Source organism: Podarcis melisellensis (assembly GCF_964234715.1).
Source record: "Podarcis melisellensis genome assembly, chromosome: Z".
NCBI lineage: Eukaryota > Metazoa > Chordata > Lepidosauria > Squamata > Lacertidae > Podarcis > Podarcis melisellensis.
This window is the reverse complement of record NC_138547.1, coordinates 49,909,944-49,923,560: the sequence shown is the minus strand read 5'-3', so window position 1 is coordinate 49,923,560 and position 13,617 is coordinate 49,909,944. Positions and strand designations below refer to the sequence as shown.

At 43.3% G+C, this 13,617-nt stretch overlaps 1 protein-coding gene across 2 annotated transcripts in view; it reads left to right on the top strand.

Annotated features, from left to right (window-relative positions):
• The window catches only part of LOC309361767 (UDP-N-acetylglucosamine--peptide N-acetylglucosaminyltransferase 110 kDa subunit), an 89,869-nt gene that overhangs the window by 9,175 nt on the left and 67,077 nt on the right, over nt 1-13,617 (top strand). Inside the window, exons 2-3 of one of the 2 annotated variants that reach the window (XM_081896907.1) lie at nt 5,672-5,852; nt 12,032-12,275. In XM_081896907.1, coding sequence (XP_081753033.1) covers nt 5,672-5,852; nt 12,032-12,275 — 425 coding nt within the window. The remainder of the gene's footprint in view (nt 1-5,671; nt 5,853-12,031; nt 12,276-13,617) is intronic. The other variant, XM_081896908.1, reaches the window with a different exon arrangement.

The following is a 13,617-nucleotide window of genomic DNA, read 5'->3' as shown; positions in this document are numbered from 1 at the left end:
TTATTTCTCTCAAAATTTCTTGAGACTTTGGTTTAGATCTCAGTTTCTTTTCTCCTTCTTTCATTTTCTCCAAAAATTTTTCTTTCTTCTCATTGTTTTTTCCTCTTTATGGAATTCTGCTGAATTAGGAAACCACGCATCACGGCCTTGCTAGCGTCCCAAATTGTTCTTTTCTCCACATCTGTTCTCAGGTTTATCTCAAAGTAATCTTTCAATGTTTTTTGGGCCTTCTTATAAATCTCTTCATCTCTAAATAGGGTGTCATTCATTTTCCATCTAAAGGATCCAGTTGTTGTTAGTTTCATCTCCATCTTTACCGCATTATGGTCGGAGCAGGTTTTTGGGCAGATTTCTGTTTTTTTCACTCTTGGCGCCAGGCTACTAGTTACCCAAATTTGGTCAATTCTTGTCCATGTCATTTTTGCTTCAGAGAAAAAAGTTCCCTCTCTCTCAAGAGGGTTCCTTGTTCTCCAAATGTCAATAAGGTCCATAGTTTCAGTCATTTCAAAAAATGTCTTTGGTAATCTCCCTTCTTTAGAAATCACCTGTCTCTGCGCTTTGTCCATGTTTGTAGAGACAACTCCATTCATATCTCCCATCATTACGATTTTGTGGTCGAGAAAATCCATTAAGGTCTCATGCAACTTCTTGAAGAATTCAGCCTTCCCTTCATTTGGTGCATAAACTCCTACTATCAAAACTTTTTCTCCTTGAATTTGAATTTCAATTGCCAGGTACCTTCCTTGTTCATCCTTGAATATCATTTTTGGATCTAATTTTTCTTTTGCATAAATCACCACGCCTCTTTTTTTGACTTTGTCTGATGAGATAAATTCCTGTCCCAATCTTTTATTTATCAGAAGTTTCCTGTGTATCCTGGCGATGTGTGTTTCTTGCAAACATATTATATCTAATTGTTCTTTCTTTAAAATATGGAAAACTTGGCGTCTTTTTCGGGGAAGGTTCAAACCGTTGCAGTTCCAGCTCAGAAGTTGCAGAGACATTTTGATCTTAAGTACCTATTCCTCCGACTGCTCCAAGTTTTTGTTCTTCCTCCGTTGGTATTGAGGGGAGTCCGAATGATAAATTTGCAATGTCCGTTATTTCTTCTTCTCCTACCGTTCCTTTCTGCAGATCCTCTGAGTTTTTCTCCAAAAACTGTTCCTTGTCTTGAACTGTTCTTATTTTGAACTTCTTGCCTTTGAAGTTAAAGGACAGGCCTTGTGGAAACTCCCACCTAAATGGGATGGAGTTTTTCTTCAGCAGGTCTACCAGATCTTTAAAGAGGGTTCTCACATCCAAGATATATTTAGGAATATCCTTGAAAATCTGCCTGAGAATTCTGGATGACCAGTGCCTTTTGGTAGTGCAAATTCAATATTCTATCTCTTTCTTCCTTTGATCTCAATGTAATTAGGCAGTCCCTTGATTTCTTGCCTTGTCTCCTGCCCAGCTGAAAGGCTGTGGTTATTACGATCTCCTCATCTGTCTCCAGTTCATCTTGCCAAAATTCCACAATTTTCTCTGTAAGGAATTCCACAAGGTTGTCCCCTTCACTTTCAGGAATTGATCTTAATTTGAGGTTCTTCTCCTTCCTCTGCAGTTCCATTAAGGCCAGAGTTGCATCATGTTCATTCACTTTTTTTGCAATTGGAATAAATTTCTGCCTTGTCTCTTCTGCTGTGCTTTTAGCACTTTCAGCAATTTTTCTTGTTTCTGTGCTTTCCTGTATTAATCTATTTATAGAATCTGTATTAGATGTCACAGTTGCAGTGTTCAAGTCCAATCTTGCTGTCAGATCTGTCAGTTTTTTGGAATTTTCCACAGACTGCTTTGTCAGTGCCTCCAAAGACTGGTTTATTTTAACCAATGCTTGTGTCATGAATTCCATTGATGCTGTAGTTGCCTTCTCCTGTGCAGCTCCTCCTGATATTGAGCCCCTTTTTCTTTGTGCAGACTTTGTTTTGGATCTAGTTGATATCTCATCCGCTGGGGCACTCATATCCTCAAGGTCGTTCTCACAGGAATAGCTTGCAAGTGGAAAATCCCACTATTTCTTCTTCAATGAAACTGTTTCCTTTTAAACCCTTTAGAGGGAGCATTTGATTGTATCCAAATGGAAATAAGAAACAAAGAAGCAAGGAAACATAGAGCGATGAAAAAGTTCAAGAGTCAAACTGTAAATCCTTACTTTGTTTCAACCAAAAGTTCAACAAAATAGTTCTTCTAAAGTCCCGTAATTTTGTTTCAGATAAAGTCCGTTTTGTATCCAAAGTTATTTTGACAGTTCTCTTTCCCGGTGCCTTACTCAGGCAGCCCGATTCCAGGGGGTTTGGCAGTGAAAGACTTTTTCCTCAGCTTATTTTAATGCAGATTTGCAGTGTCCAAATATCTTTCCCCCCCTCTCCTGCCTGATGGGGGGGAGGTTTGAGTTCGATGTCAGGTTTGACAGTTTAAAAAAAAAAGGAAGATTTCCCTTTTAAATGCAGCTTGTTCTTTCGTTGCTCTATTTAACATGCAGTTCGGGAAGACAGACTTCCTTAATTTTAGCAGTTCCCGTTTTCAGCCGAATGTCCAAATTTAATGTCCCGTTAAATCCCTCAGTCTTACTCACGGGTGTTGCTGTCAAATCGTAGTTTCAGGAAGGAATCAGCGCTCTCCGTTGATGGCGACGCGGCTTCCCTCCACGGGCTGGGTAGCGACTCTCAGCACCGCGCTCACTCCCGATGCCGCTCCGGAGCCTTTAAAAAGGCTCTTTCACAGTACCGGGGGGCGCAAAGGTGCCCACCGAGTCTCCTTGTTCACAGGCTTCAGCGCCTGTGATTTTAGGGGTCCCCCGCTCGCCGTAGCGGGTCAGACCCGAACTCGTGGAGCAGTCCTGCTTCGGAGCTCAAAGCAAGGACCGCCATTAACGCTGCCGCCGACCGGAAGTCGAGGAGGTTTTCTTTTTGGAGTGATAAAATGTGTTTTATTTACAGAAATGTTCAACCTTGCTGGCATCCTCTTAATATTGACTATGGGGAGGAAGGCTTCATTTTTGGAATAATAACTTTTTACAGTTCTATCTAAAATGACTGATTTGGTTCTACTATTAGAAATACATAGACCGATAATTATGAAATCATGGTGAGGTTTCATAAGTTAACGGTTTATACAGTGGTGCCCCGCAAGACGAACGCCTCGCAAGACGAAAAACCCGCTAGACGAAAGGGTTTTCCGTTTTGGAGGTGCTTCGTAAAACGAATTCCCCTATGGGGTTGCTTCGCAAGACAAAAAAAATCTTGCATCCCCCCGCGGGTTTTTTTCGCTTTTTTCTTCCTTTTTTAAAGCCGCTAAGCCGCTTATCAGCTGTTCCGCTGATAAGCCGCTTGACAGCTGTAGCACTAATCCGCTAAGCCAGTGTTTCCCAACCTTGTGCCTCCAGCTGTTTTTGAACTACAACACCCATCATCCCTGACTAGCAAGACCAGTGGCAAGGGATGATGGGAATTGTAGTCCAAAAACATCTGGAGGCACAAGGTTGGGAAACACTGCGCTAAGCTGTCAATGGGCTTGCTTCGCAAGACGAAAAAACCGCTATACGAGGAGCCTCACGGAGCGGATTAATTTCGTCTTGCGAGGCACCACTGTATTTGGACAACTTTTCTGCTGTACTTGATTGGAAGGAGAGAAAAACATTTCCTTCATAAAAATTTAAACAATTTATTTAACTAAAAAATAACATGGTAGCATATGTATCCATGTTTGTTAACTGATGCGGTTAACTTTTTTAAAAAATAAAAACAACAACAACCTTAGACTGAGTTTTAGCACACATGAAAATCTTAAAACAAATCCTTATTTCCTTCAGTCTAAGTTTATAGCCTTTGGACTATAACTTAAATAGAAAACTATCTTCAGAAAGATTTTTCCTCCAAAAGCATTTTATTTTAAAAGTCTGATTTTTATTCTATTTTTTAAATCATTGATTTTTATCTACCCTGAATAGGAGCAGTCGCCCTTAAGAAAAACAGGCCGGAATGGGCCTGTATATATATTGGCTTTTTTTCTTTCAATTCTCAAAGATCTTCACCTAGCTCAAGATTGTCATCTGAACAAGCCAAATGTTCAGCTCAGAATCAATCACTGTCAATCCATCGTTTGAAAAATAAGACTTTGGAGCCTTTATGCCCCCAAATGAGAACTAGGCATTCCGTTTTGTTGACTGCAACTTTGGTCTAAGGAGCCATTTGGCGCCTAGCTTATATATCTGAGTTTCAAACACTATCTGGTTTAGTATCAAATTGGTTAGGGTGGGCTGTATGTTCAGATTCCTGAATTTTGGCATTTGGACTAGAGGACTCTTCAAACTCTAGAATTCTAGGATTTTATGGCACTGGAAGGGATCAAATGAAATGAAAGGTGACTGATCCTTTTGACCATGGGTAGGCAAACTAAGGGCCAGGGGCTGGATGCGTCCTAATCACCTTCTCAATCCTGCCTTCGGATGGTCCGGGAATCAGTGTGTGTACATGAGTAGAATGTGTTCTAGGGGGATTTGTGGTGCCTGCTTGGTGTTTTTGACATGAGTAGAACATGTGCTTTTATTTAAAATGCATTTGTGGGGCATAGGAATTTGTTCATTTCCTCCCCCCTCCAAAATATAGTCCTGCGCACCACATGGTCTGAGGGACAGTGGACCAGCCCCCTGAAGAAAAAGTTTGCTGACTCCTGATATAAGCATTTAATCAAGCACAGTTGTCTTTTGTGTTTACTTGGGGAGTTTGACTTATCCCAGATTTTCACTCACAAAATTGAGTCAAATGAAGCTTTCAAATCGATGAAGGCTGCGTAAAGCCCACCACACAGTTTCTTAGCATACTTTTCTATGAGATGTGCAGCAGCAGCAACAACAATTTATTATTTATGCCCCACCCATCTGGCTCAGTTTCCCCAGTCCAGACTCAGGCCCAGTTCATAATAATAATAATAATAATAATAATAATAATAATAATAATTTATTATTTCTACCCCACCCATCATTCCCCCCCCAAAAAATATAGTCTGCCCCCCCCCCAAGGTCTGAGGGACAGTGGGCCGGCCCCCTGCTGAAAAGGTTTGCTGACCACTGGTGTAGCCTGTATGGCTTCCCCAGCTGCCTACATTCAGCTCATTCCTGTTGCCCTCTTCCCAATGCTTCTGCGTCAAAGAAAGTCAGAAGGCGCCCAACATGATCACGCCTTTCTTGCACCAGATTATACCTTAAAGCGGGCTTCATCAAACTCTGCACTCCAGATGTTTTTGGCCTACTACTCCCATCATACCTAGCTTGCAGGACCAGCAGTCAGGGATGATGGGCACTGTAGTCTCCAAACAGCTGGAGGGCCAAGTTGGGCTGCCACTGCTCTAGATCAGGCATGGCCCAACTCGGCCCTCTAGCTGTTTGGAGACTACAACTCCAATCGACCCTAGCTAACAGGACCAAGGGTCAGGGATGATGGGAATTGTAGTTTGCTGACCCCTGCTTTTGACATTTAGCTGATCTGTTTGTGTTCGCCTGGCAGGCCCCCTTAGGGTTTTGCATCATGCCAAGCATTTCATCTTTTTATTTGCACACTGCCATCCGTCCTCTTTTGCCTCCCCTCTTCTAACTTTTTGTTTCCCCCCTCCAAATGTCTTGGTGATCCTTCAGAACCAACAAAACGTCTGCTTTCCTTCCAAGGGCTGGCAGAGTTGGCTCACCGGGAGTACCAGGCAGGAGACTTTGAAGCGGCTGAGAGGCACTGCATGCAACTGTGGAGACAGGAGCCTGACAACACCGGCGTCCTGTTGCTGCTCTCATCCATTCACTTCCAATGTCGCAGGCTGGACAGGTAGGAGGTTGGGGCCTTTCAAAGTAATAATAAAAAAACCATAATACATTTCATTTGTATCCCACCCTCCCCTACCGAAACTGGGCATCCTCAACCTCAGCCCTCAGATGTTTTTTGGCCTACAACTCCCTAGTTAGCAGGACCAGTGGTCAGGGATGCTGGGAATTGTAGTTTCAAAACAGCAGGAGGGCCGAGGTTGAGGAACCCTGGGCTAATATCATAGAAATAATAAAATAAAATAAAATAAAATAAATGGTCCAGTGGCACCTTAGGGACCAACTCAGTTTGTTTTGGGTCTAAGCTTTACGTGGGCATGTGCCCTTCTTCCGATACACAGAAACCGAAGTCTAGTATGAAAGAGGCCTCCCAGCATTCTCACAGGCCCATATAAGAGCAGCGCAAACAGTTGGGCCTGACGAGCGTTTACTGTTCCCAACCCTAATCCTGCGGAAAGCCATCTAATTGGATTTGAATTTGATCCTGACTTGTTTTCAGGAGGTAATTTCGTTATTGCTTGATTTTATACCAGTGTTACCTATTTGGTGTTAGCCTCCCTGAGCCCAGGTTCGGACGGGGAGGGCGGGATACAAATAAAAGTTTATTATTTATTATTATTAACCAGACCCTGATAGATAGTGGGAGGGTGGGGCGGGGCTTTTCCCCAAAGGGTAGTAGGACTCAATGGGTATGGTCAACCTGTGGGCGACTGTGATCGACTGCAATTAGTCCGATAGGAAAAAGCAAGGGAGAGTATGCAGATGACCAAAAATAGCCGAAAATAAATAAATAAAAATAAAAAAATTGTCCAGTAGCACCTTAGAGACCAACTCAGTTTGTTCTTGGTCGAAGCTTTCGTGTGCAGGCGCCCTTCTTTAGATACAGTGAAACAGAAGTCCCCAGACCTGATATGTAGTGGGAGGGTGGGGTGGGGTATTTCTCAGAAGGGTAGTAGTAGATGGGTGATTTTATGGTTCCCAAAAGGAAACCTTCCTCTGCTTGTCCATATTGAGAGGATGCCAGCAAAGCTGAACCTTTTCCTAAAAAAGGATTACAGACCTGTGCCTCCATGATTGACATCTTCTTAATGCTTGTAGTCAATAATAACAACAACACTTGGCTGTTGTGTGCAGGCAGACTTCTTCAGATACACTGAAGCGGAAGTCCCCAGACCCTGATATATAGAGGGAGGGGAGTCCCCGGACCCTGATATATAGAGGGAGGGGAGTCCCGGACCCTGATATATAGAGGGAGGGGAGTCCCCGGGCCCTGATATAGAGGGAGGGGAGTCCCCGGACCCTGATATATAGAGGGAGGGGAGTCCCCGGACCCTGATATAGAGGGAGGGGAGTCCCCGGACACTGATATATAGAGGGAGGGTGGGGCGGGGGTTTTCTCCAAAGGGTAGTAGGACTCAGTGGGTATGGTCAACCTGTTGGCAACTGTGAACGACTGCACTTAATCCTGCAGGAAAATGCAAGGGATGGTTTGCAGATGACCAAAAATAGCTTTAGCTTATGCAATGAGACAGGAATCCAATATTTCTAGTCAGACCAGGTCTCTCCATAGTTTTCAGTTTAGTAATAAGTTGCAATTCAGCAAGTTGTAAACTCCATAATTTGCCGTTTAGTGATAAGTTGACTTATCATTAAACTGCAAACTATGGAGAGACCTGGTCTTAATAGAGATATTGGATTCCTGTCTCATTACATGTGCTAATCATTTGCATACTATTCCTTGCTTTCTCCTGTAGGACTAAAGTGGTACCTCGGGTTAAGAACTTAATTTGTTCTGGAGGTCCATCCTTAAGCTGAAACTGTTCTTAACCTGTGTCCAAATTAACAAAAATTTTGTCAAAGAGATGTAAAACAGCAAGAATTGTCTCAAAATCACATGATTGCCTCAAGATATCCAACTGGTGTGGGATTATTTGTATGTTGTGTGTATTATGAGTTATTATGTAGGAATGCTAAAATGTGTCTTGACAGTATGTCATTTCCACAAAGGGGGGACCCAATTATTGTGTGTAATTGTTTTTATGTTCAGTGTATGGTGTCTTATTGTTTACACCCCAGTGGAGGATTCTCGTGCATTTTATGCTTTCTAATAGATCAGGCTATTGCGTAGTCCAATATTATGACCACATTTCCTTGTCCCATCTGGCACTTTGCCAACCTTCCCTACCCATTTTAAAATGGGTTAAAGCTCACTTTACCAAGGAGAAGCTTCAGGATCCATGAAACACCAGATTCATGAAGGCATATATGCCTTGATTTAGCAGGAATGATCCCTTATAGAGTTAAATTGACTAATTTGGACAAGTACCCTTTTCCGGAATAGTGTTTTTTGTTTGTTTGTTTGTTTGTTTTACAGATTGATTTGAAAAGTTGAGAACCATGGGGCTATATAAATTCTAATTGGACTCAGTTTGAATAAGGCAAGTGTATCCAGGCTGCAAGGGGACATGGGTGGCGCTGTGGGTTAAACCACAGAGCCTAGGACTTGCCGATCAGAAGGTCGGTGGTTTGAATCCCCGCGACGGGGTGAGCTCCCGTTGCTCGGTCCCTGCTCCTGCCAACCCAGCAGTTTGAAAGCACCTCAAAGTGCAAGTAGCTAAATAGGTACCGCTCCGGCAGGAAGGTAAACGGCATTTCCGTGCGCTACTCTGGTTCACCAGAAGCGGCTTAGTTCTGCTGGCCACATGACCCGGAAGCTCCCTCGGCCAATAAAGCGAGATGAGCGCCACAACCCGAGTTGGTCACGGCTGGACCTAATGGTCAGGGGGGGTCCCTTTACCTTTTTATCCAGGCTGCAACTAGCTTTTTGGTCCCTTAAGAGCAAGTGAGCAATTTCCCATGAGTGGAAGACATGAGCCTTTGACAATAAAATCCCATAGAAAGGCCAAGGCAAAGACAAGGCTACGTGGCCAAAATGAAAGCCCTAAGGGGATTCATCAGGGATTGTTGTTGCTGTGGTATGGTGAAGCTAACTTTGACGCCTGAGAACATGCAAAAACAGGCAGAAACAAAACAAACTGCATTTTTCAGTCATTAGTGGACCTTCCTGCTAAGTGTATACAGTGGTGCCTCGCAATACGAAATTAATCCGTTCCGTGAGGCTCTTCGTATAGCGGTTTTTTCGTCTTGTGAAGCAAGCCCATTGACAGCTTAGCGGATTAGCGCTATTAGCGGTTTAGCGGCTTTTAGCGATCAGCTGTTAAGCGGCTTATCAGCGGATCAGCTGATAAGCGGCTTAGTGGCTTAGGAAAGGGGGGGGAAGGGAAAAAACCCCGCAGGAACTTGCAAGACATTTTCGTCTTGCGAAGCAAGCCCATAAAGAAATTCGTTTTGCGAAGAGCCTCCAAAACGGAAAACCCTTTCATCTAGCGGGTTTTCCATCTTGCGAGGCGTTCGTCTTGCGGGGCACCGCTGTAAAGCATAGACCACTATTGAGTAAATGTTTCTCCCAAAGTGTTAGAATTCCACAAGTAATTTAGTAACAAAATGCAACATGCGTTATTTTTATGTGATATCCTATATTTACACAAAGGCATCCACTTACAACATACCATGTTATTATTTGTGGGGCAAAATTTTTTTGAGAAAAAATTACATCCTCAAAGGGGGGAATTGTTATAAGAATTTTAAGGTCTTAGATATATAATAAATGTTCATAAATGTACCAAAGAAACATGTACATAAATATATAAACCACATGTCTGGAGCAGCACAGGAATACAGTGCTGAAACCATTTTGACTCCCAAACTGACCAAATTTTTCTCTGCAAGGAGGGAGAGGGTGAGGGAACCTTCCCATTGTCTCATGAGTTAAGTGATTACCATCTCAAAGGAATGGCCAGACTATCAGGAAAGGCAATCAGATAAGGCATTATCAGATAACCTGGCAGACAGGAGATAAACAAAGCACTGGGATTTCTGTTGTCACCGCCTTTTCTATGATGTAGGTATGATGTATCTGGGGGGTGGTCTTGGGCTACACCCCTTCTGTGATGTATGTATGATGTTTCAGTACCACTTTAGCTAATGGGCCTCCCGCTGCTGCTGTGCCAATGCCGTGCATTTCTGCTCTCATCCTGAAGTAAAGGTCTTAACCCGAAGTACTATTTCTGGGTTAGCGAAGTCTGTAACCTGAAGCGTCTATAACCTGAAGCGTCTATAACCCAAGGTGCCACTGTATTTGCAGTCCTTAACAGTCCTCAACAGGTTTACCATACCCATTGAGCCAATCACCCATCTCCTACTACCCTGACTTCTCTTTCAGTGTATCTGAAGAAGTGTGCATGTACATGAAAGCTCATACCAAGAACAAACTTAGTTGGTCTCTAAGGTGCTACTGGACAATTCTTTTTATTTTTATATATATTTCGACAGTGTCAGACCAACACAGCTACGTACCTGAATCATATAAAGAATACAATATACATAAAAACAAGCAATCAAATGATTAAAATGCATCCTAAAATTAATTCAAATAAATTGAAATTAAGATTAGACTGGATAAATGGCAATCCTCAGGTTAAAATGGAAAGCGGTTAATACTTGCCTGGATCAACTGTTTCCACTGATATTATAAGGACCTGTGAGTGGCCTGGGAAACCTCCTTAGTGTTTATTCTTATACAAAGAGAAAATGAGTCAGGCTGAACCGTGGTGGAACAGCTCCGTCTTTCAGGCCCTGCAAAAAGATGTCAAGTCCCGCAGAGTCCTGGTCTCTTGTGAGAGAGTGTTCCACCAGGCCAGGGCCACAACCAAAAAGGTTCTGGCTCTGGTCAAGGCCAGTCTAATCTCCCTGGGGCACGGGATCTTCAGGGTTTTGTTATTTGTAGACCGTAAGGTCCTCTGTAGGGCATACCAGGAGAGGTGGTCCCATAGGTACAAGTGTCCTAGGCCGTATAGTAAAAGCAAAAAGTAAAGTAAAAGCCTGTTGGGATATGATCTATAACAGGGATGTCCAACAGGTCGAGCATGATCTACTGGTAGACCCCCGGGAGGGTTTGGTCGATCGCTGCTGATAGCTTTCCTTTGGTAAATTAGAATCCTAGCTAACAGGACCAGTTGTCAGGGGTGATGGGAATTGTAGTCCAAAACATCTGGAGGGCTGAAGGTTGAGGATCCCTGTTCTAGGGCATCTCCCCCCATATTCTTAAACCTGAGTCCCCCAAAATAGGCGTCTTATACAGTGGTACCTCTGGTTACAACAATTGCTTCCAGTTACAAACGTTTTAGGTTATGAGCTTTGCTAACCTGAAAGTGGCTACCCCTGGTTGCGAAGTGTGCGCAGCGGGAGACCTCTTTAGTGAAAGTGTGCCTCAGGATAAGAGTGGTTTCAGCTCAAGAACAGACCTCCGGAACGAATTAAGTTCATAACCAGAGGTACCACTGTACATGGGGGCGTCTTACAGACGGAAAAATACGATTGATTTTCCAACAACCAACATGAAAACAAGATTCCAAAGAATCTCCTGGGCTTGCCTTCTCCCCTTTGTGGGTCGTTTTGTTAACCATTTCATCTGGCATATTTTATAATAATCCACATCTTTTACATCTCCATTATGTCCAGAAGTCAACATTAAACTACAAGTGTCATAGTCATCCTGCTAATGATTTTAGGCAGGGGTCAGCAAACTTTTTCAGCCGGGGGCCGGTCCACTGTCCCTCAGACTTTGTGGGGGGGGGCTGTATTGCCAGAACAGGCAGCTCTCCGCAAGCCGTGGGAGCCCAGCGCCGGGCTCCCACGGCTTGTGAAGAGCTGCGCGAAGCCTGGAGAGCAAGAGGGGTCGGTGCGAACTGACCCCTCTCGCTCTCTATGCTTCAGCGAAAGCCTGCACTCGCCCCATAGGACGCACACACATTTCCCCTTCATTTTTGGAGGGGAAAAAGTGTGTCCTATAGGGCGAAAAATACGGTACATCAACATGCAGAAAACAACACTGTTTGTAACAAACCAGAAATGGAAGATGAGGTAACTTGCGGGGCGGGACAGAATGTAAAATATAAAATTGAATAATTGTTGATTGTAATTGGTTATAAAAGAGGAAATTATATATATATATATATATATATATATATATATATATATATATATATATATATATATAAACACGAAAGTACCTATTAGATTAAATGCCAGATGATACTGTGTCCCTCCCCCCCCCCCCCCCAGGTCTGCTCACTTCAGCACTTTGGCAATCAAGCAGAATCCGCTGCTGGCCGAAGCCTACTCAAATCTGGGGAACGTGTACAAGGAACGTGGCCAACTGCAGGAGGCGATCGAGCACTATCGGCATGCCCTGCGCCTCAAGCCGGACTTCATTGACGGATACATCAACCTCGCCGCTGCTTTAGTTGCCGCAGGCGACATGGAAGGAGCGGTGCAGGCCTATGTCTCTGCCCTGCAGTACAACCCTGTAAGTTGAATTCCTTCGGGAGAAGGCTGAGTCCCCTCCGAAATCTTGTTGTGGTTTGAACAGTGCGATTCCGAAAGCAATTCCATTTTCAGATTCGAAAGCTTTGCAGCTGGCTCTTCTTATTCAGAAAGGCCAAGACTCTTAGGAAGTGGGACGCAGATGGCGCTGTGGTGCAAACCACAGCCTCTTGGGCTTGCCGGTCAGAAGGTCGACTAGTCCGAATCTCCGCAACGGGGTGAGCACCCGTCACGCGGTCCCAGCTCTTGCCGACCTAGCTGTTCGAAAGCACGTCCGAGTGCAAGGAGATCAATAGGCACCACTCTTTTTTTTTTTATATAAAATTTTTTATTGATTTTTCAAACACATAATAAAAGACAAACACATTACAAAACAAAAACATACACAACATTAAACATATACCGACTTCCCCATACCTCCCTTTCGCTGCATCCTTATTCCAAAGTTCTTTAGCAACCCTTTAATCAGTTTATCTATTGATTCCCTTTCATTAAATTTCTTTAAACTTAATAATTACAGCTGTATTTCTCTACTTCTTACCCCTTGACATCTCAACACTCCTCGATTTTACAACAGTTTTTAAGATATAATTTAAACTTCTTCCAGTCCTCTTCCACTGTCTCTTTCCCCTGGTCTCTGATTCTGCCAGTCATCTCTGCTAGTCCCATGAAGTCTGTCACCTTTGTCTGCCATTCTTCCAGAGTAGGTAGTTCTTGCATCTTCCAATACTTTGCCAGAAGAATTCTTGCTGCTGTGGTAGCATACATAAAAAAGGTCCTGTCCTTCTTTGGCACCAGTTGGCCAACCATGCCCAGGAGAAAAGCCTCAGGTTTCTTAGGAAAAGTCCATTTAAGGACCTTCTTAATTTCATTATAGATCATTTCCCAGAAGGCTTTAATCTTTGGGCAGGTCCACCAAAGGTGGTAGAAGGTACCTTCAGTCTCATTACATTTCCAACATTTATTATTGGGCAAATGGTATATTTTTGCAAGCTTGACTGGGGTCATGTACCACCTGTAAATCATTTTCATTATGTTCTCTTTTAAGGCATTACATGCCGTGAATTTAACACCAGTGGTCCATAACTGTTCCCAGTCAGCAAACATAATGTCATGACCGATGTCCTGTTCCCATTTAATCATAGCTGATTTCACCGTTTCATCCTGTGTATTCCATTTCAACAGCAAGTTATACATTCTAGACAAGTTCTTAGTATTGGGTTCTAACAGTTCTGTTTCTAACTTTGACCTCTCCTTCTGAAATCCTATTTTCCTGTCCTGCTTAAATGTCTCATTTATCTGACGGTAATGTAGCCAGTCTCGAA